Raw genomic sequence first — 20,171 nt, 5'->3', positions numbered from 1 at the left:
GCTTGTGTGCTTCCCACAGGCATCTGGTTGGCCACTGTGAGCACAGGGCACTCAACTAGATGAGCCACTGGGCTGGTCCAGCCAGAGAGTCTTACGTTCCTCTGATTGCCTAGGATGTCTTGCCTCGGTACGTATAAAGGAAATGGGACCCCTGACCGTTAGGTCCAGTTGTGACCGACTCTGGGGTTGCGGCGCTCATCTCGCTTTATTGGCCGAGGGAGCCAGCGTACAGCTTCCAGGTCATGTGGCCAGCAGGACTAAGCCGCTTCTGGCGAACCAGAGCAGCGCACGGAAACACCGTTTACCTTCCCGCCAGAGCGGTACCTATTTATCTACTTGCACTTTGACGTGCTTTCGAACTGCTAGGTTGGCAGGAGCTGGGACCGAGCAACGGGAGCTCACCCCGTCGCGGGGATTTGAACCGCCAACCTTCTGATCGGCAAGTCCTAGGCTCTGTTGTTTAACCCACAGCGCCACATATACTGTATCGTATATCGGTACGTATACTGGGCGGTTTTTACATAAAAAGCTCTTGGAGGTTCTTACGGTTTATAAGTCATCTTTGCAACTCCTCTAGCCTTTGTACCTTTCTCTTTTTACACAATCACTTTCTCTTTCTGTACTCTTTCTTTCTGGTAAGGATTTTTCCTTACCAAGTTACTTTGATCTCTTAGTGCCATCTAGTGGGGACAATGGTATCTATTTATTTATTACATTTATATCCTGCCCTTCTGGTTCAACTGGACAACCGAGACAGCAAACAAAAGGTGGCTAACAGGTTTTTTTAAGCTGATTTTTTAGTACATTAAAATTAAAACATTAAAACGGGTTTCACGTACTAGGTTCCAAATTTGGGAAAGGAGTTTATGGAAATAGGAAACATCAGTTTCGTGGTATGGTGTTTTTAAATCAACTAAGATTATAACCTCTTTAAGGAACTCAGGAAGCTAATACTTAAAATAACATAAATTGCAGAAAGGTTAGCAAGAACTCTATAAAACAGATGGCAGCCAATTCTTGGCTTGGCCGCCACAAAATATAATCAAAACTGCATATATTGGATAAATGGTATTTTATGGTTGGTGTTATCTGCTGGTTTGATCTGTTCTCATTATTAAACTGCCCTTACTATTTTGTGGTGGTTTATGGTTGAGATAAATGAAATTGAAAAGAATCTAATATATAAAATCTATTTCTTAGGGAAATCAGAAAAGGTATTTTGAGACACGGATGGGTAACCTGTGGCCCTCCAGCTTCTACTGGACTACAACTCCTATCATTCTTGAACACTGGTTATGCTGTCTGGGGCTGATGGGAGATGCAGCCCAGCCACAGCTGGAGGGCCAAATGTTTCCCTATCTCTGTTTAAAAGGCTTATTGAGCTTCTGGAAATGCGTATGTTTCTTCAGAGGAAATGTCTGTTCCAGAATTCATGTCAAAACCCTCACTGGGAGCAGACCGTGGTCTCTGTTCATGCAGGAGCCACTCTCTTCCCACCTGTGTTGATGAAATGCTCCCTGTGCAACAGTGGGGTACACTGTTCCACACCTACGTGATTGTGGTGGATTGTCTTGTTCATTACGCGTTTCATGAGCAAGACCGTGGGAGAAGGCATAAGTTCAGTGGTGAGATACAGGCTTGTCCTGGGTTCAGTCTCTGGCATTTCCAGTTAATTAAAGCTAGCAGGTGATGAGAAAGAGTTCCACTAAAGCTCTGAAGAGCTGCTACAGATCAGTATATTTATTGGAAGAAATGTCTGTTTTCATAAAATCTTCCTAAAATCCCAGAGCAGTTCATTATCTGTTGATTGGAAGGTGGGACTCGCCTGTAGTCAGTATTGCTTACCTGTCCATCTGAATGTCGCAATGAAATCCTGTCCATTCTTTTTTGCATGGATGCTGTCCAGATTATGTTTGTCTGCTCTTTAAAAAAACTCCATACACTCAGCAATCAGTTCAAAACAATCCTAACTACAGGGTGAGATAAAATAACACCGGCCTGGTGTTTAAAATGCCACTTGATTCATTTTTTACAATTTATAAAAATGCCTGTGAGAATAAAAAAAATGTATTGGCCTGCCACCTATATGGCAACAAAGTGGGTGTTGGATGAGCTTTCCTAGGAAGGGAATTCCATAGTACTCTTAGAATCATAGAATGCCAGAGTTGGAAGAGACCCCAAGAGTCATCTAGCCCCCCCCCTTGCAATGCAGGAATTCTTTCCACAGCCATCCCTGGGTGGGCTCAAACCAGCAAACTTCTGGTTATCAGCCAGGCACATGGACCCACTTCGCCACAGGAGGGCTGGGTGCTATCTGCTTGACCTCAGTTGGTGGCAGCACCCTGAGAAGGGTCTCTGTAGAAGAACTTTATTCCTGAGCAGGTTGTTATGGGAAAAGGTGATCCTCAAGGTTTCCAGTAATAGCACTGGAGTAGAAAGACAGTTTGTCTGACCTCATATAAGGCAGCTTCCTGTGTATCAGCCAAGCACCACCCATCAGAACAGGTGATTCCCAGTCGCCTCCACAGAGCAGTATCGGTTGAAACAGGATCTCTTCGTAGAATTCACCTGACATGAAAGCTGTCGTCATGCCTGGGCTGGAATGAGGCGGCAGTGCAACCGTGCAGAGCATTGTGGAACAGCTTAGGAGGCAGGAAATGAATACTGCCCCGTAATTGTTAATAAGGCGGGATTCATGCCAGTGCAATGTTAATTACCTTGGGCTGGAATTTGGCTTCAGACCTGCCTCCTGCTTGAAAAGCTGCCTGGGATGTTTTAAATGGCGTTGGCATCCTCCCGCCCTTGAGTGTGGTTCATCACCCTCTTGAAATTGCAGGTGTTGGCTAAACAAGTGCTAAGAGGTTTAGCTTTAGATAGCAGTTTGGAGGGAAGAGCATCTGTGAGTCATGATAGGGTGTCCTACAGCACAATAGCTGTTTATTACACATTTGAAATCAGACAGGGATGGAGGACCACAGATTCGCTTTCCTTGATCTAAAGAATGCTTTTTCATTGCTTCAGAATGTTTGTGTTCATTAATGCAAATTGATCAGTAAGCTCATATAATTGGTCAATTAAGAGTTTGTTGCTTAAATGACAGCCTCAGAAATAATTCATGTCTGTGAAGTGGCTCTAATTTCTTTGTATCACACTAATTGTAATCTGTAGGTGGCCTACATTAACTACACTGGTTATTCACTGAATTCCATGCAATTTCTCTCCCCTCTCCCCCTGCTCCCCTTCCCCTTTCAGAACAAAACGCAATCTCACAGCAGAGGAGAATACAATGTTTACAGTACCTTTCAAAGCCATGAACCAGAGTTTGACTACTTGAAAAGTTTAGAAATTGAAGAGAAGATCAACAAAATTAGGTGGTTACCCCAGAAAAATGCTGCTCAGTTTTTATTGTCTACAAATGGTAAGGCTCATTCAGTGTTTGATTTATGACAGGTCTTCCTATAGACCTATTTGTGCAGCCTTCCTTTTTCTTCATTCTCTTAATTTAGGTGTGAGCTGCAGTTGATGGCTAGAGTGAAAAGTGTACCCTCCCCACTTCTTTTTAGACTATTTGATTCTTCAGGACTCTTATCTTCATATCCCCATGTAATGTTGGTGGCTGGTGGGTGCTGGAGGAGGAGTTGCTTAGGAAGAGGCTGCACACAGCGACCAGCAACTGCCTTCTTCCTTGCCACTTCCTTTCTGACATTTTGATATACTGCTGTACCACAATTGGAAAGCAGTTATTGCCCAGCCCTGCTTCCTATCTCCCATCTCAAATCCAACTCTCTCAGAAACTGCTCCTTTTATTCACCCTCCCAAAGTGCTGCTCCTCCTTCCTCCTTGGCTAGCTGACGTTATCAATCAGAGAGAAGCTCCAACACTTTGGTGAAATTTCTGCGGGACTGTATCACTAGACCCTAGTCTGGCTCTGCTGTCTGTCCCATCAGGATTCCTGAATGTAAGATCTGAAGCGCAGGATATTCTTTTCTGGCTCCTTGACCAGCTGTGCACTTTTGAGTTCCTACTTCAAAAAGAGGGCTTCTTTGTTGTCTTTAGTTCTGTGCTATAAGGCATGAAATTAGACTTGAAAACATCTTTTCATGGTTCTGCAAGCTGCTCTGGGTAACCTGCACAGTAGTCAGAACCATTGTTTATACTGTCCTTTGTCCCCATACCCCACTGCTGCTAAGCCTAAAATATGTGTACAGTGGTACCTCAGGTTAAGTACTTAATTCTGGAGGTCCGTTCTTAACCTGAAACTGTTCTTAACCTGAAACACCACTTTAGCTAATGGGGCCACCGTGCCGCCAGAGCACGATTTCTGTTCTCATCCTGAAGCAAAGTTCTTAACCCGAGGTACTATTTCTGGGTTACCTGAGTCTGTAACCTGAAGCGAATGTAACCCGAGGTACCACTGTAACAGAAATAAATACATAGGTGTCAGAGCTGCCCGAGGTCCCAGCTCACAAAGGACCAACGCCAGTTCTTGTTATATACAAAAGTCTTTATTGAAGATCAGTTTCGATTTCAAAGCCGCGGCGCGCAGCTCTACGTCTTGGAGTCTAGACCGCTGAAGCTCCGTCTGAATCTCCTCCCCCCTAACACCAGTTTAAGACTCTAGCCTTGCTCCACCTCTTCCTTTGCTCTTTCCTCCTCTGGGTCCGCCTGTCCACTGGGGTCTTGCCCTTTCTAGACTCTTCTGACGCTGAGTCCCCTGAGTCTTCCCCCTGCCTCCGGCGGGCTTTAGGACCCGGTTCCCAATTCGGGTCTTCTGCTGTCCCGCGCGCCTGTACATTTGAACTTGGCGCGCGCGCCCAGCCGGCAACCTTCCTCCTGACCGTTACACTGCTCCTGTCACTGCTTCCCCCTTCGGGGGGGGGCCAGCTGGATCTGACTTCCCCTCCGTTCCCTCACTCAGCGATGGAGGCGTGGTCAGCCCTGACTCATCTTCTCTCCCTACTGGAGGAGACGCTGGCCCTGATACATGGGACTCCTCCCCCCCGCTACGCTCTGGTGGGGAAACTGGTCCTGATCTCCAGCTGCTGCTTTGGGAGTCCCCGCTGGCCCCTTGCTTCTGGTGCGTCCCTCCTGGGACCCCCCTTGCCCTGGCCATTGGCGCCTCCTTCTGGGAATCTTCTGAATCGCTGGAGGGGCTCATGGAATCTCTCGGGCCACTGTCATACTCCCCTACGCTGCCCTCAGATTCTTCCCCTTCGCTCTCCGTTTCCTCTCTCCCCTGTGCCTCTGCTCCTGAGCCCCTGACAATAGGCAACCCCCAGTTTAGCCGTACCCACATTTCCATTCTTTCTCTTGTCCCTTTAGCATTGGAATTTGGATTGTAATCTCAGGAATGGGACCTGTACTTTGTAATGTATCATTCAGGTTGACCAGCTAGTAAAAAGCATTCTACTAAGCAGACTGGCACTGGGTGACACAGCTGAGTGACAGTAAATTTAAAAGCAATACAAAGTAGCATAAGAATGCTGTTCCACAGATTAGGGCAGCCACACTAAAAGCCTTGGTCTGAGACTGTTACACCCTTTACTATAGGATAGGGGTAATTAACCTGTGGCTCTCCAGATATTGCTGGACAACAACTCCCATCATCCCTTGACTATCTGCTATGCTGGCTGGGGCTGATGGGAGTTGGAGACCAGCAGTATCCCAAAGACTACAGATTAGCCACCTCTGCTATTGGAAATTAATCAAAGCCAGAGCACTATCAGCCCACTGTTCAGCATCAGTGGAAGAAAGGTTTACTTAAAAATAAAAACCATGAACAAGTTTTAACTAGCTGGAATTGTCTTCCCTTGTGCAATCAGTACGTTTTATTGGTCATGGTTTCGGTACTCTTAACGCTGCTCACTGCGACCACTGTAATGTATTTCAGATAAAACAATAAAACTATGGAAAATCAGTGAACGGGATAAAAGACCAGAGGGCTATAACTTGAAAGAAGAAGATGGGCGGTATAGGGACCCTACTACAGTCACAACATTACGGGTGAGTAGCACTTTCATTTGTCACGTGTGGCAAGCACTTAATTTCAAGGGTGCAACGTGAATAGTCTTGATTTCCCCACAGTGGCTCACAGTTTGAAAACAGGCTTCAGATCAGATGCTGGCTAACTGTGGTTTGGCATGATGTCCAAATCAACAGATAATCACTACAGCTATTTCTCCATCTCCGAAGGCCCAGTGCCATGTTGAGCAGATCAAAACAACCACCGCCACTCCTATGAGCCCTGATCATGCCAAGAGACGTTGGCTTTCTGCCTCTCATGCTGATAGCATTTGGTGGTGCACTTCCCTGTTAGAGTAAGTGAGAAAGAGCCATTCATTTCCAAAAACTGTGAGAAGATTCTTGAAGATAAATAGATGTGGAGCATCTAGCTGTGGACTTGCATGATTCCTACAGGGGAGAGACTGCTGAGCTGTGTGCAGGCAGCATGTAGGATTGAAGTGTGCCTTACTATCTGTATGGTAGTAAAGTTGTAAATAGTCTTCTACCAACAAGATTGATACTGCCTTTCAAGTAAACAATGCTTGACTGAGCTTTACTGCTTCCATGAGCATTTAATTGCCATTGGCCATGTACAACTTGATCCTTTCAGCACTTAAGCTGTGCCATCGTCACTATGCTGTGCAAGGGATCTAGCATACATGCAAGGAATCGATACTGGACCACCCTCAAGATTTCTGGTTGGAGATCGTAAAATCTTCTTCATTCCCCAATGATACAGTGGAAGGGAAACACGGGGGGGGGGGTCAGCTCCAGGGCACTTTTTGCATAACAGGAGTGAATGTGACATCTGATGAAGCACTGGGTGAACTGATGGGTCCTCCTTGCTCTGGCAAGTGAACAAGGTGATATCGTGTTTTCTTATTGTTTGTGATAGATTAGCATAGAGGAAGTCAACTAATCAAACAGAGAGGTTGGACACTTTCTTCCTTTTCTTTGGTGGGGTTCGTACTCCATGCTTGCATTTTAAATGGTAATACTTTCTTGCATAATCATTTGCCAAATCTCTTCTACAAGCTGAATTTATATTAGAAACATCTGTTCCATCACTGTCAACTGATCCTAGTAAATTGGATATTGTACTGTGCACTGTTGTTGTTTTGTGGGGTGGATATATACATGCATATCTAGCTGAACATAGCTGCCTGCATTTTTTAGCTCTTCGTGCAGGGACAGGGCATTGGGGTGTGTTATGATGTGTTCCTGCAGTTCAGAATTTGCCACTACTTCACCGCTGCTGAAGATGTCTCTGTTCCCTTGTACTTTGCAGGTGCCAGTATTCAGGCCCATGGATCTCATGGTGGAAGCCAGTCCACGAAGAATATTTGCCAATGCACATACATACCACATTAACTCTATCTCCATCAATAGTGATTATGAAACATACCTGTCTGCTGATGACCTACGGATTAACTTGTGGCACCTGGAAATTACAGACAGAAGTTTTAGTATCTTTTTCTCAAAAATGTATTTATATTGAATCAATTTGGTGGAAGATCATTTGATTTATCTTAGAGTAGTATTGCCTTCCTTCCTTCCTTCTTTTTCTGCTGTGAAAAAGATGAATTCCATGTCAGGGAACATTAGGACCATATCAAAAACAAAACTGCCAGTATTATATAAATCTGTGGTACAACCCATCTTGGAGTATTGTGCACAGTTGACTGGACGAAAAGAATATTGTGGAACTGGAAAAGTGTGAAATTGGGCAAAGAAAATGACACAGGCTGCTGGAGCAACACTGTTACGAGGCAAGGTTCTATTTATTGGGGAGGGGAGCATGGGGAAATGTGATGGAAATTTACAAAATGTATGTATGGTTTGGATAACATAGGTAGAAAGGTTTTTCTCCCCCATAGTACTGGAATCTAAAGAGCAGCATTCTCCAGAAATCTCTTTCCCCTGATGGTTGGTTACAGTGCAAAAAAAGGGGCTGTGAAACTTGCTAAAAGGAGAATCCTTAACGTAATAAATCTCTAGATATTGTAGATATTAAGCCTGCCAACATGGAAGAACTGACAGAGGTGATAACGGCAGCAGAATTCCATCCAAACAGCTGTAACACATTTGTATACAGCAGTAGCAAAGGAACAATCCGTCTTTGTGACATGAGGGCATCTGCACTCTGCGACAGGCATTCAAAATGTAAGTAGTTTCTTTCAGTACTAATCAACTTCTTGTTGCTGTTTTTTCTCTCTTTCGAGAAAATCGCGAGTCAAGCAAGGAAATGTAGAGGGTGTTTAAGCTTGCCAACCCCAAGGGGTGCCATAACCCTGTAGAAACAGTACAGTTAAAAACATCATTGCTTCTATCCACTGCCACTCAGCAGAGCAGAGCAACACACAAGCCATAATAATGAGACTATGGTAGAGGCGAACAGCTGGTCTGTACTGTTCCTCCAAGTCCATTCAAGGCAGTAGAAGTTCACTCAAGGCCTAGAAAGATGTAGATTGGTTTCAGAACTTGGCACTTTAAGGATTTCAGATTTCACGTTGTTGTTGTTTTTTTTTGAAAACAAGCTTCGGTCCATCAGTGGCTGCAGAGATACTCTGGAAAATTTGTGGGCAGTGCTTGTTGAGATTTTAATAGCCAGACTTGGAGTGGGTGAATGTGGCTGAATTATTTCCAGTGGCTGACAGTTAGGCTTCAGATTGCTCCAGACTTCCCTCCATGTTTATTAGCAAATTGCTTTCATTTTTCAAAAAAGGTATTCTACAAAGTTCAGTTTGCATAGTCTTTGCAAAAGTTGAATGCCCATCTGCCGTGGATGCTTGAGTTGAGATTCCTGTGTTTGTGGGCAGTTGGACTAGATGACCCTTGGGGTCCTCTTCAACTCTACAATCCTATATAGGCTGGTAGATTTGGATATTTTTGGCACAAAAATATCCAAATAGTTTGCCTGGCTGGAGACCTTGAACCGCTTACACCTCTCCTGGGAAATGTATGCATCTGTATAAGGAGGTCTGTCTCACTTTGTGAGGATTCTGGTTTAAAATAACAACATTGCCTCAGGGTTTGTTTGTTTTTCAATCAGGCAACTAATGTGTAATATTTCTCTTCACATCCATTTGGGATCCCCAGTAGTGATATTACTCCTTTTTTGCTTCAATGTGCCTGAGAAACGAATGTATATCTTCATGAAATGTGATGATAGAACCACTGTGCTTGTCTTCTGCTTGCAGTGTTTGAAGAGCCAGAAGACCCTAGCAACCGATCGTTTTTCTCCGAAATCATCTCCTCCATATCTGATGTCAAATTCAGCCATAGTGGTCGATATATGATGACTAGGGATTATCTGTCCGTGAAAATTTGGGATTTAAATATGGAAAACAGACCTGTGGAAACATACCAGGTATGCTATGAAGATATTGGGTCTCAGATATGACTTTGGAAATCACAGTGTACGTGTCTAAGTAATACCTATGTCCTTGAATCTGCATGGATAAGACCTTTTTTAATATATATATATTTAATTGATTTTTCTTAAGAACAATTTAATTGAACAAAGTAAGATAAAAATAAAAAGTGGAAAATAAAATATGTACTATATCAATTTTAATGATTAAAATTCCATATTTGGCTTCATAATAGATACTGATGTTTTTAAAAACTCACAATATTGAACAATTCATTTATTGTCATCATGCCCAACCACTGTGTCTCCTCCTCCTTAGGTACATGAATACCTCAGAAGTAAACTTTGTTCACTTTATGAAAATGACTGCATTTTTGACAAGTTTGAGTGCTGCTGGAACGGATCAGACAGGCAAGTCTCGACTTATTTCGTTTTCTTTTATTTCTGAGCACTTGAATGCAAGCTGGTGATTTGAAGTACTGTTTCCTTGGTTGAGCAATACCTGAATAAATGTGCTTCCCTCTCCTCCCTTATCTCAGGCTCACATTTTTGCCTTAAACCAGATGTTTAGGAGACTATTTGGGGGACAGGGAGAGTACAAATAGTGAGGTGAAAAGAGCTTCTTGTTGACTTGTCATTTTCATTCATTCAGCTGTCATAGTTTTACTGTTCTCGTCTCCTGCCATGTGGCTTTGTCTCAGAATGCTTTGTGGATTCCAGATGAACTGTATTAACAATCCCCCAACCTCCCGCTTCAAGGGGGCCTTGTGCAAATGCAGGCCATTAAATTTTTTTTTACCATGTAATCCCCCTGTAAAACTGTGTGTGTGTGTGTGTGTGTGTGTGTGTGTGTGTGTGTGTGTGTGTTTCCAGGCCATTCACAAATTTATTTTTCAGTTTTTCAATTTTTGTTGTTGTTGTTTAGATGCTGTCTAGGTTTATCATTGCTTTTCTCCCAAGAAGCAGGCGTCTTTTAATTTCATGACTGCTGTCGCCATCTGCAGTGATCATGGAGCCCAAGAAAGTAAAATCTCTCACTGCCTCCAATTCTTCCCCTTCTATTTGCCAGGAGGTGATGGGCCCAGTGGCCATGATCTTTGTTTTTTTGATGTTGAGCTTCAGACCATATTTTGCACTCTCCTCTTTCACCCTCATTAAAAGGTTCTTTAATTCCTCCTCACTTTCTACCATCAAGGTTGTGTCATCTGCATATCTGAGGTTGTTGATATTTCTTCTGGCTATCTTAATTCTGGCTTGGGATTCATCCAGCCCAGCCTTTCGCATGATGAATTCTGCATATTAGTTAAATAAGCAGGGAGACAATATACAGCCTTGCCGTACTCCTTTCCCAATTCCAGTTCTAACTGTAGCTTCTTGTCCCACATAGAGATTTCTCAGGAGACAGATGAGGTGATCAGGCACTCCCATTTCTTTAAGAACTTGCCATAGTTTGCTGTGGTCGACACAGTCAAAGGCTTTTTGCATAGTCAATGAAGCAGAAACTCTCTCCCTCTTTTGTGGATCCTTATGTCAGAATTCCGCCTCCCTCATCTCCTTTATAATTCCAAGTTTTAATAAATCCTTTATATTCCTTAGTTCAAAATTTTAACTACAAGTTATAAATCAATCCTGCTAATGAATTTAATTGTTTACAATAATTTTTGAAATAAATTATATGTTTTTCCCATTCTTTATTAAAAGTTGATTCTTCCTGGTTTCTAATTCTTCCTGTTAATTTTGGAATTTTGGCATAGTCCATTAATTTCTTCTGCCATTTTTCCTTGGTTGACTCTGTATCTGTACCTTCCATCTCTGGGCTAGCAGCATCAGGGCAGCTGTGGTCGCATACATGAACAGCTTTTTCTGTTCCTTCGGTATCTCCGCACCTAAAAGAAAAACTTCACATTTCTTTTTTAAAAAGTTACCTTTAAATTTTTTTTTCAACTCATTATATATCATCTCCCCAAAGTTTTTTATTACCTTACATGACCACCACGTGTGGTAAAAGGTGCCCTCCTTCTCTTTACATTTGCAGCATACATTTTGTTTTGATTTATGCATTTTAGCTGTTTTACTAGAAGTTAAATACCATTGGTACATCATTTTCATACAGTTTTCTTTAAAAGTACAGCATGCTGTAAATTTTATGTCTATGTTCCATAATCTCTTCCACACTGCCATTTCAATATTATAGCCAGAGTCCTTTGCCCAATGTGTCATCACTGATTTGACCTGCTCATCTTTAGTTTGCCATTTGTACATTTTGGAAATTAATTTACTTTTATTGTCTAACAACTCTTTTTCAAAATGGGAGGTTTCAGTCTAAAAACCATTTTAAAATTCAATTTAAATACTTCATTAAAATGATATTACTGCAGCCAATCGATTAAGAAACCTCTTATATTTTCAGATCTCCTTAATTTTATCTTTTGATATGCTTCCATATCGCCCAATAGTTTCTCATTTCTTATTTTCACATATACAGTGGTACCTCAGGTTACATACGCTTCAGGTTACAGACTCTGCTAACTCAGAAATAGTACCTCGGGTTAAGAACTTTGCTTCAGGATGAGAACAGAAATCGTGCGGCAGCAGGAGGCCCCATTAGCTAGAGTGGTGCTTCAGGTTAAGAACAGTTTCAGGTTAAGAACGGACCTCTGGAACAAATTAAGTACTTAACCCGAGGTACCACTGTATTGCCTCTATTAGAGAGAGCCACCACAGTGTTTTTTGTTCCTTTCTTTTTTTGTATTTATTACATACTTTGTACACCGTCTTCCTTATAACATGATTCAAAAAGCCCTTATGGGCTCTCAGATTTGGCATGGAGAATCCACCTCTCTCTTTAGAATCTATCAACAATTTGTATTTTATTCTTGGTTTCTTCCCCTGCCAGAGAAATCTAGTAATATCCTTTTGCCATTGTATAAAACATCCTGTATTGCTGATCGTTAGCACTGTTTGAAGTAGAAATAACATTTTTGGTAGCACATTAATTTTTATCACCGATATCCTCCCCAATAAGGACAGATTCATTCTTCCCCACATTTCTAAATTTTTCTTAATTTCCACCCAATTTTAACATACCCGTATTTTTCGCTCTATAACACACACCCGACCATAACACGCACATAGTTTTTAGAGGAGGAAAACAAGAAAAAAAATATTCTAAACAAAACAGCGGATGTATGATTTTTGTGGTTCATGCTGTGGCCACAGACATGTGATCTGACGGTGAGTTTGGGGTAGCCCAATGCAAAAATCCTGAGGATCTATGTGGATCCATGCTTTGTAACCACGTTTTTGCACCACTGTGGCCCCAGGCAACAGTGGGTGCGTGATTTTTTTTGGTGCAAGCTGTAGCCATGGACATGCTGTGTGATCTGATGGTGAATTTGGGGTGACCCAGTGCAAAATTCCTGAGGATCCATGTAGATCCGTGCTTTGTAACCACGTTTTAATTGGGGAGGGAAGGAAAAGCACTCAAGGGACAAGGAACACGCGTGGGGTGGGTGGAGAAGGATGCTGTTAATAATGCAGAAGAGGGGTATAAGAGGAGTAGGCTCCTCTCCTCTCCCGCTTTGCTCCTTTAAAGCAAGCAGGCTCTCTGTCCCTCTCTCCTCCCCACTCAGCGGCTCTTCTCCCGCTTTGCTGTTTCAAAGCAAGCCACGGAGGAGGAAAGAAAGGGGAACCATGGATCCTCTGCTCACGACTGCAGCAGATCCTCCCGCCATCCGTAGGCATTCGCTCCATAACACGCACAGACATTTCCCCTTACTTTCTAGGAGGAAAAAAGTGAGTGTTATGGTGCAAAAAATACGGTAATTGTCTTTTAAAATATTTATATTCTTTGCTATCTGCCACACTCCTAGATCATAGAATCATAGAATCATAGAACTGAAGAGTTGGAAGGGACCCTGAGGATCATCTAGTCCAACCCCCTGCAGTGCAGGAATATGCAGCTGGTCCATACAGGGATTATTTAAGTTTCTTTTCAATTATTACTCCAGTCGACTGTAGATCTTTCTTCATTTGATCATTCACATTTTTAACCGAAATTTTCATCTTGCTTTTGTTTTAAACCTTCTACTTCTCCAAATTCACTGATTTCTTCTAAAGCCTTTGGTATACTAACCAGTGGCTCCTCTACTGATAATGCCACTTCATTGGCAAATACCTTCAGTTTATATGCTCTCTGACCCACTGTTATCCATTTAATTGATACATCAGATCTTATTCTTCCAGCTAAGACTTCTAAAGGCAATATAAACAACAATAGTGACATAGCACCTGTCTTGTCCCTTTTGTTATTTTACATTTTTCTGTTAGCTCATTATTTGCTATCAGCATTGCATATTGATTTGAATATATTGCTTCTATTCCTTTCCAAAAGGTCTCTCTGAAATTAATCATTTCCATCATTTTCTTCATAAAAGTGTACAAAATATTATCAAAGACCTTTTCTGCATCTTTAAACATCAATGCTGCTTGCTTCCAATTTCTTACCTCCAAGTATTCTATCAGTTATATTCCTTACATTATCTTTCATCTGTCAACCAGGCAAAAACCTGGTCTGATATTGGTGAATTATGTCTTTTAGTACCATTTTTATCTGGTTTGCCAATATAGCTGCAAACAGCTTACATCATTTAATAGAGAAATTAGCCTATAGTTTGTTAATAACAATAAGTCTGTTTCTTATTTAAGAATGAGTGTAATATAAGAATTTCTCCAAGAGTCCGGAGTCTTCCCTGTTTTTAGTATCTTACTCATTACATCTTTCAATGGCTGGACAATGTTATCTTACAATTTCTTATAAAATTTTGCTGACAGTTCATCTGGTCCTGGTGTTTTGACCATTTTGGCTTGATTAATTGTCTGCTGTAGTTCCATCATCATTATGGGTGCATCGTTATGTGTGCCATTAATTTTTCAGGCTTAAAAGCAGCCTTGCCTGTGGACAGTTCGGTTCTTGGCCTCCTTTTCTCATTTTAGGGCCATAACTGCTAGGTCAGATTATTTATCCCTCCAGCCTGGTATTGTAGGAAGTCTTCCTACCCACCTGCTACCTGAGGCTTTTTCCTTACAATAGTGATTGAACCTGGAACCTTCAGCATACAAACCATGGGCTCTCAGTGAGCTGTGGTCCCTCCTCTACAAAGAAAAGCTGCATTAAAAGCTAATGTGCACAAGCAGTTATTTTAAAGTGTGGTGCATCTTTATTCCACTTACTGCTTTCTTCTCCAAACTTGCCTCCTACAGCCTGAATAATAAGAATGTCCCTGTCAGTTCAATTGCTGGAGGCCAACAGGGAACAATATTTAATTTTCATACTCCATATGGATGCTGGGTAATTGTATGTGGCTGCGGTTTTGTTTTATATTTTTATGGATTTTTTTCTTTAAAGAAATACATTTAAATAAAGAATTTAAATATAAAGAAAGGGGTGATGATGCTGTTCTTTCTGGACAATGCAGTCCAGAGTGCCTGATTAATTAAAATGTAAAACATGCTTCCTGAAAGATGAAACATTGCATAGGAGAATGATAGGCTATCTTCCCGCATACTGGAGGCTTCTCCACCTACACCTTGAAGAGCTGCAGTCCAGGCAAGCAATCTAATTCAATGTCTGATCAGACTACAGGTTTATTAGTTTAGCTCTACTACACAGGAGTGATGTGACCCTTTTCTGGCTCTTAGGAGTGTGAAAGTCAGGCATACCTGAGAGGCGCACAAGTGTCATTATATCATAATTATTTTCTTAGCAACTGCGTCATAATTTTGTCATGATTAGAGGGCTTGTCACTATTCCCAGTATAGCACGAACTGCTTCCTGGAAATAAAATATGAAGTCAGTCATAGGAATGGCAGTCTGTAAGAGACTGTGGGCATAGTAGTTAAGAGTGTCAAATTTTCACTAGGACGTGAAGCTCCCTGGGTTACCTTGCGCAAGTCGCCATCTCACAGGCTGTCCTACGCCATAAAGTTGTTGGCAAAATGAAGAGGAACCACATTTGCTGCCCTGATTGCTTGGGATTTAAAATGCCCTAAACAAATTAACAGATTACTTTTTTCTTTTTGGAATACATTTGTATTAGTTTTCATTTACACTCCAATAATAGCCTATTATAACAATACCAATTTATAATACAATTATTAATACCAATCATTCAAGTACCAAATTATATAATTTAGTTAAAGTGCCCCCTCCCCACATGCTAGATTTTATTATTTTGTTATTTCCTTTATTTCTGCGTTCCAAAATCTTACTAGTTTAAATTATATTCCGGTCATAATAATAATCCCTTATACAACAACTGCAGTATTAATAACTTCTATCCATTTGATACATTAAATGATTTATAAAACTTCAAGTGAGGAACTCATACTAGATCCTTGTTCTTCCTGTGTGTGGCAGTTATTCTGTCCATGGTGTTTCGTCCTGTCCTTGTAAGATGTTATGTCTTTCTTTCCCCCAATTATAGCTGTTATCCGCCATGCCTTGGGCGGAGCAGGTATCCCATTGTTATTCCAGAAATGCGAAGGTCTCTCTGTCCCAGTAAATAAACTGTTGTCACCATTTCCCCCCTCAGCCTAGGAAAAGGAGTGGTCTGTCAGACTGCAGATGACTCAATAAATAACCTTACCAGTTCCTTGGCAACTCACAGACTCCTTTCATCCTTCTTTCCAGCTGATTATCCTTCCAATGAAATTAAATTCCAAGTCCTCTTAGCGTTATTCAGTTCACTTTGTATATAATAAAGGATGGGGAAGAGTCAATAGAGTCAATTCTAAGTTTCCATCGTAAACCTTTTGCAAAATAGAGCTTCCCTCCCATCCGTTTTTTTTTTTACACACACAGTTCCTTTGAAGTTATATGCCATATTTATAATCCAAGTTCTTCCATCCACACTTGTACAAATATAATTTGAAGTAACATTCAGAGGAGGGTTGCCAAATCATAAATGTAGAGAATAAAGCTTTAAATAAAGAAACTGTACCCCCCCCCGTCTTTTTCACCAAAGAAGTCTTATCTCAAATTCAAACCTTAAAGTGCTTGCAGTTGGTTTTTTCCACAGTTTGTGATCTCATCTCTTCCAGCACACACCTGTACTTCAATCCAATTAAGTTCTAATTAACAGGAGAACATCTGCTTCTTAATGACGGCATTGGAGGGCTTTTGCCAGGCTCAGTGCCTCCCTGCCCCCCTCATTCCATGCCGGAGCGAGAGCTAGGTACCGAGACGAACTACAATTGAAGCTCGTTCCCCCGACCCTGGGTGGAATTTGCAATGATGATTTGCTCTCAATCATCCTTGTTTTTCCTTCACCTACGATCTCCCGCTGCCTCCATTAAGGCAGAGCAGAACCAGAAGCCCAAATGAACAGATTCTTAACACAGTTTTCAAACTCCTCCAGATATTCTCAGTTCTTGGAGCTCTGAGAGAAGCCATTTCAGTGTTGCCATCTTGATTCTTTTGATAGTTGCAATGAGGTGGTGTTTGTTTGTTTGGTATTTTGGAATGGCTGTATGTGGGGTTGAAGGACATTCACTGTTTCCTAGTAACAGCAGACTGCTACGGCAGGGATGGGCAGCCTGTGACCTTTCAGTTACTCCTAAACTACAGCTCCCATCATCCCAGACAACTGACAGTGCTGGCTGGGGCTGATGGTAATTCAAGTCCCACATCATCTGGAGGGCAAAGTTTCCCATCCCCTTGGCAGGGATCATCACACTGCAGCCATGAATTTACCTGGCTCCTTTGGCTGAACTGCATTCACTGCAGGGTTTGATAAACAAGTTCTGACAATCCTTCTAAAAGCAAGCAATGCAGAGGTGTTACTGGGTACCTAGCAGTTTGAAAGCTGTTTAACAGAGTAGGCATCCCAGTTCCCTTTACTTTAATTTTATGTGTAAGGTGATTTAGTGTAAGAACTGTACATGTTGGTGTTCCAGTTTCTGTTTTGTATTGGTAAAACTGGAAATTTCTGTTCAAAAATCCATTTCCTAAAGCACGCATGATTCAGTACCATGAAAATAGTTAATCATTAAACTGTTTGAGCACTGAGAAGGCTTAGTGTTAGAACATCTATCTTGCATGCAGAAGGTCCCAGGTTCAATTTCTGCCATCTCCAGTGTTTCTCTAACTTCCCATCATCCCTAGCAGCTAGGACCAGTGGTCAGGGATGATGGGAGTTGTAGTCCAACAACAGTTGGAGACACACTGGTGTAGACAGTGCTGATCCTAGATAAGTATACTGAAATCGATCAGCATTGATACTTAGTTGGATCAGAATATGGCAGCTTCCTGTGCTCATGTATTAAGTGCCCATGCTGTTGAAATGCAATTGTATTTTTGATAGGATACTTTCCCCGTGAATATTTATTCAGCTCCCTGAATAAAAAGAACTGCAGTAAAAGCTTCTAGCAAGGAAACACACCTGGAAACTCTCTTTTGTCTTCTCCATCTTTCAGTGTCGTCATGACTGGCTCCTACAACAACTTCTTCAGAATGTTTGATAGGAACACAAAGCGGGATATCACTTTAGAAGCTTCTCGGGAAAACAATAAGCCCCGCACCGTCTTAAAGCCCCGCAAAGTCTGCGCCAGCGGCAAACGGAAGAAGGACGAGATCAGTGTTGACAGCCTAGACTTCAACAAGAAAATCCTCCACACGGCCTGGCATCCCAAGGAAAATATCATTGCCGTAGCCACTACAAACAACTTGTATATATTTCAAGACAAAGTGAATTAGAGCTAGTGTTCCTAGCAGAGGAGTCCACTTCCTGCATAGTTCAGATAGATGAATCTAGCATTTGTACCCGTAAACAATAGAGGGGAGAAAACAGAGTGCGGGAGAGCAAGAGAGAGAGAGAGAAGTCCATTGTGGCACATCTTTCCCAGTATTTAAAAATGTGCCATATTTGACAACACACTCTTCTAGATAGCTATGTGGACGGTTTCTCTCTGTTGAGGAGTTCTCCATGTCTGCTAGCCATTTAGGTGAGGCTAGGGCACTTTTTAACACAACGACTACTGCACCATCTTGCCTAATGGACTAGAGGTTGGACTATTATCAACATTTGGTTCCTCCAGTTTTTTATGCCTTCCATTGTGATGACGTCTGCCACAGGGAAAAGCCTTCAAGTCATGCTGTGGGATTTAATTGTGTAACCTCATTACTGTATTATTTGTGGCCCTTTTTTATTATTAAACAACAGCTCATTCTTGCTGTGGCTTGTAGCATTCCTCCTACGCCTCCTGGACTCCTTTCCCTTAAAAAAACCTCTTCCCCTCCCCTCCGCCCCTTGGTGGTGGTGCGTAGAGAAAAAAAAGTGAAAAGCACATAAAATGGGTCGAAGGGGTCTGTGTTGCAAAGAATAAAATGTTTTTAATAAATAATTGACTGTAATCACTCTTTGCCATTTCTGGCATAAAAAATAAAATCCTAAAAGGTGGGGGGGGGGGGTTCTACTGAATAAAAGTGACAAAGAATGGTGAATCTGTTCTTTTTTCCCCTTTTTAATCTACCTCTTTATATATGAATTTCTTTTTTTATTATTAAAAATAACTTGACGCATGATAAAATGTTTTGGCATTGATTTTAACCAGTATTATTTTTCATTAGGAAATGGAGGAAGGGTTGTTCTTTTTATTTCTATATGAAAATGTTAAAATGTCACTTTAGTATTTAAGAGCAGTTTGCATTTTTTTTTAAAAAAAAACAACCTCTTGGATTCTATTGAACAGTCATTCATTCATTCATTTCATATATTGGTAAATGCTTCCCTTTCCCTCTCTTTCCTCTGTTAACAGAGCTCTTTGTCTGAATTGGGGAGGGGGGCTGAACTTTTGTAGACTACAATTAAGGTTTTATGGGACTAACCTTTTTCTTATGTTAACCCCTTTGTCCTAATTTTATTGAATGCCTTGTTTAGGATCCAGACTCACATGACAGTGCTTTTTCTTTTCTTTTTAAAAAAGATGTCATTAAAATTTATTGTTTTTTAAGCAGTACGTCGTGCAAAATTTAATATAAAGTGATTTAAATAGATTTTAAAAATTATACTGCATTCTTGAGTATCCCTATATTTTATGTATTTCTGTTGCTACTGGTAACTTGAATGGAAATGTAGTTTTACCTTATGAGTGTTCCTTTTTTCATTTGACTTTTCGAAACTCCTGCCATTAAAGACAAACTTGAAAAGTCATGGTGATCAGAAAATGCTTCAAGTCCACAAATAAATGACAGTAGCTGTCTGCATGTCATTCAGAATCTAAGCACTAAAGGTGGATATACACACAGGAAAAAATGCTATAAATAAGTCAGAAATTAAATTGTTAACAAAAGGGGGGAAACTGCTATGCAAAAATCACATAGCTTTTTTGCTCTCTGGCGCCATCTGGTGTTGTATGTTTATAATGCATTCAAAGTGTTGAAAGTAGCCTCCTAGAATCTTTCTGCTATTTAATATTCAGACAACTGACCCAAAACCTTTTATGAGAAAATGGGACATGGTGCAGTCCTCAGAAGATTGGATCCCTTGACAGTTGGGTCTACTCTGATCATGAACCTATCATAATCTATGTGGAAAGCTAGTATTTTTGATCAGAATTTGGCAATACCTCAATAAATTGTGATCACTGCAGATGGTGACAGCAGTCACGAAATTAAAAGACGCCTGCTCCTTGGGAGAAAGGCAATGGAAAACCTAGACAGCATCTTAAAAAGCAGAGACATCATCTTACCAACAAAGGTCCGTATAGTTAAAGCCATGGTCTTCCCAGTAGTGAT

The 20,171-nt window shown here is 41.3% G+C and overlaps 1 protein-coding gene across 2 annotated transcripts in view; it reads left to right on the top strand.

The window, feature by feature from the left end:
- The window catches only part of PPP2R2A (protein phosphatase 2 regulatory subunit Balpha), a 65,330-nt gene extending 46,552 nt beyond the window's left edge, over positions 1-18,778 (top strand). For both annotated transcript variants that reach the window (XM_079955134.1, XM_079955133.1), the window contains exons 4-10: positions 3,253-3,418; positions 5,891-6,003; positions 7,292-7,469; positions 8,002-8,166; positions 9,204-9,373; positions 9,696-9,787; positions 17,852-18,778. In XM_079955134.1, the coding sequence (XP_079811260.1) occupies positions 3,253-3,418; positions 5,891-6,003; positions 7,292-7,469; positions 8,002-8,166; positions 9,204-9,373; positions 9,696-9,787; positions 17,852-18,131 (1,164 nt within the window). In that variant the 3' untranslated portion in view covers positions 18,132-18,778. The remainder of the gene's footprint in view (positions 1-3,252; positions 3,419-5,890; positions 6,004-7,291; positions 7,470-8,001; positions 8,167-9,203; positions 9,374-9,695; positions 9,788-17,851) is intronic.
- The last annotated feature ends 1,393 nt before the right edge of the window (positions 18,779-20,171 follow it).

Source organism: Podarcis cretensis (genome assembly GCF_951804945.1).
Source record: "Podarcis cretensis genome assembly, chromosome: 15".
In the NCBI taxonomy this organism is placed as follows: domain Eukaryota; kingdom Metazoa; phylum Chordata; class Lepidosauria; order Squamata; family Lacertidae; genus Podarcis; species Podarcis cretensis.
Note: the sequence above shows the minus strand (reverse complement) of the source record. Positions and strands in the feature narration are given on the sequence as shown.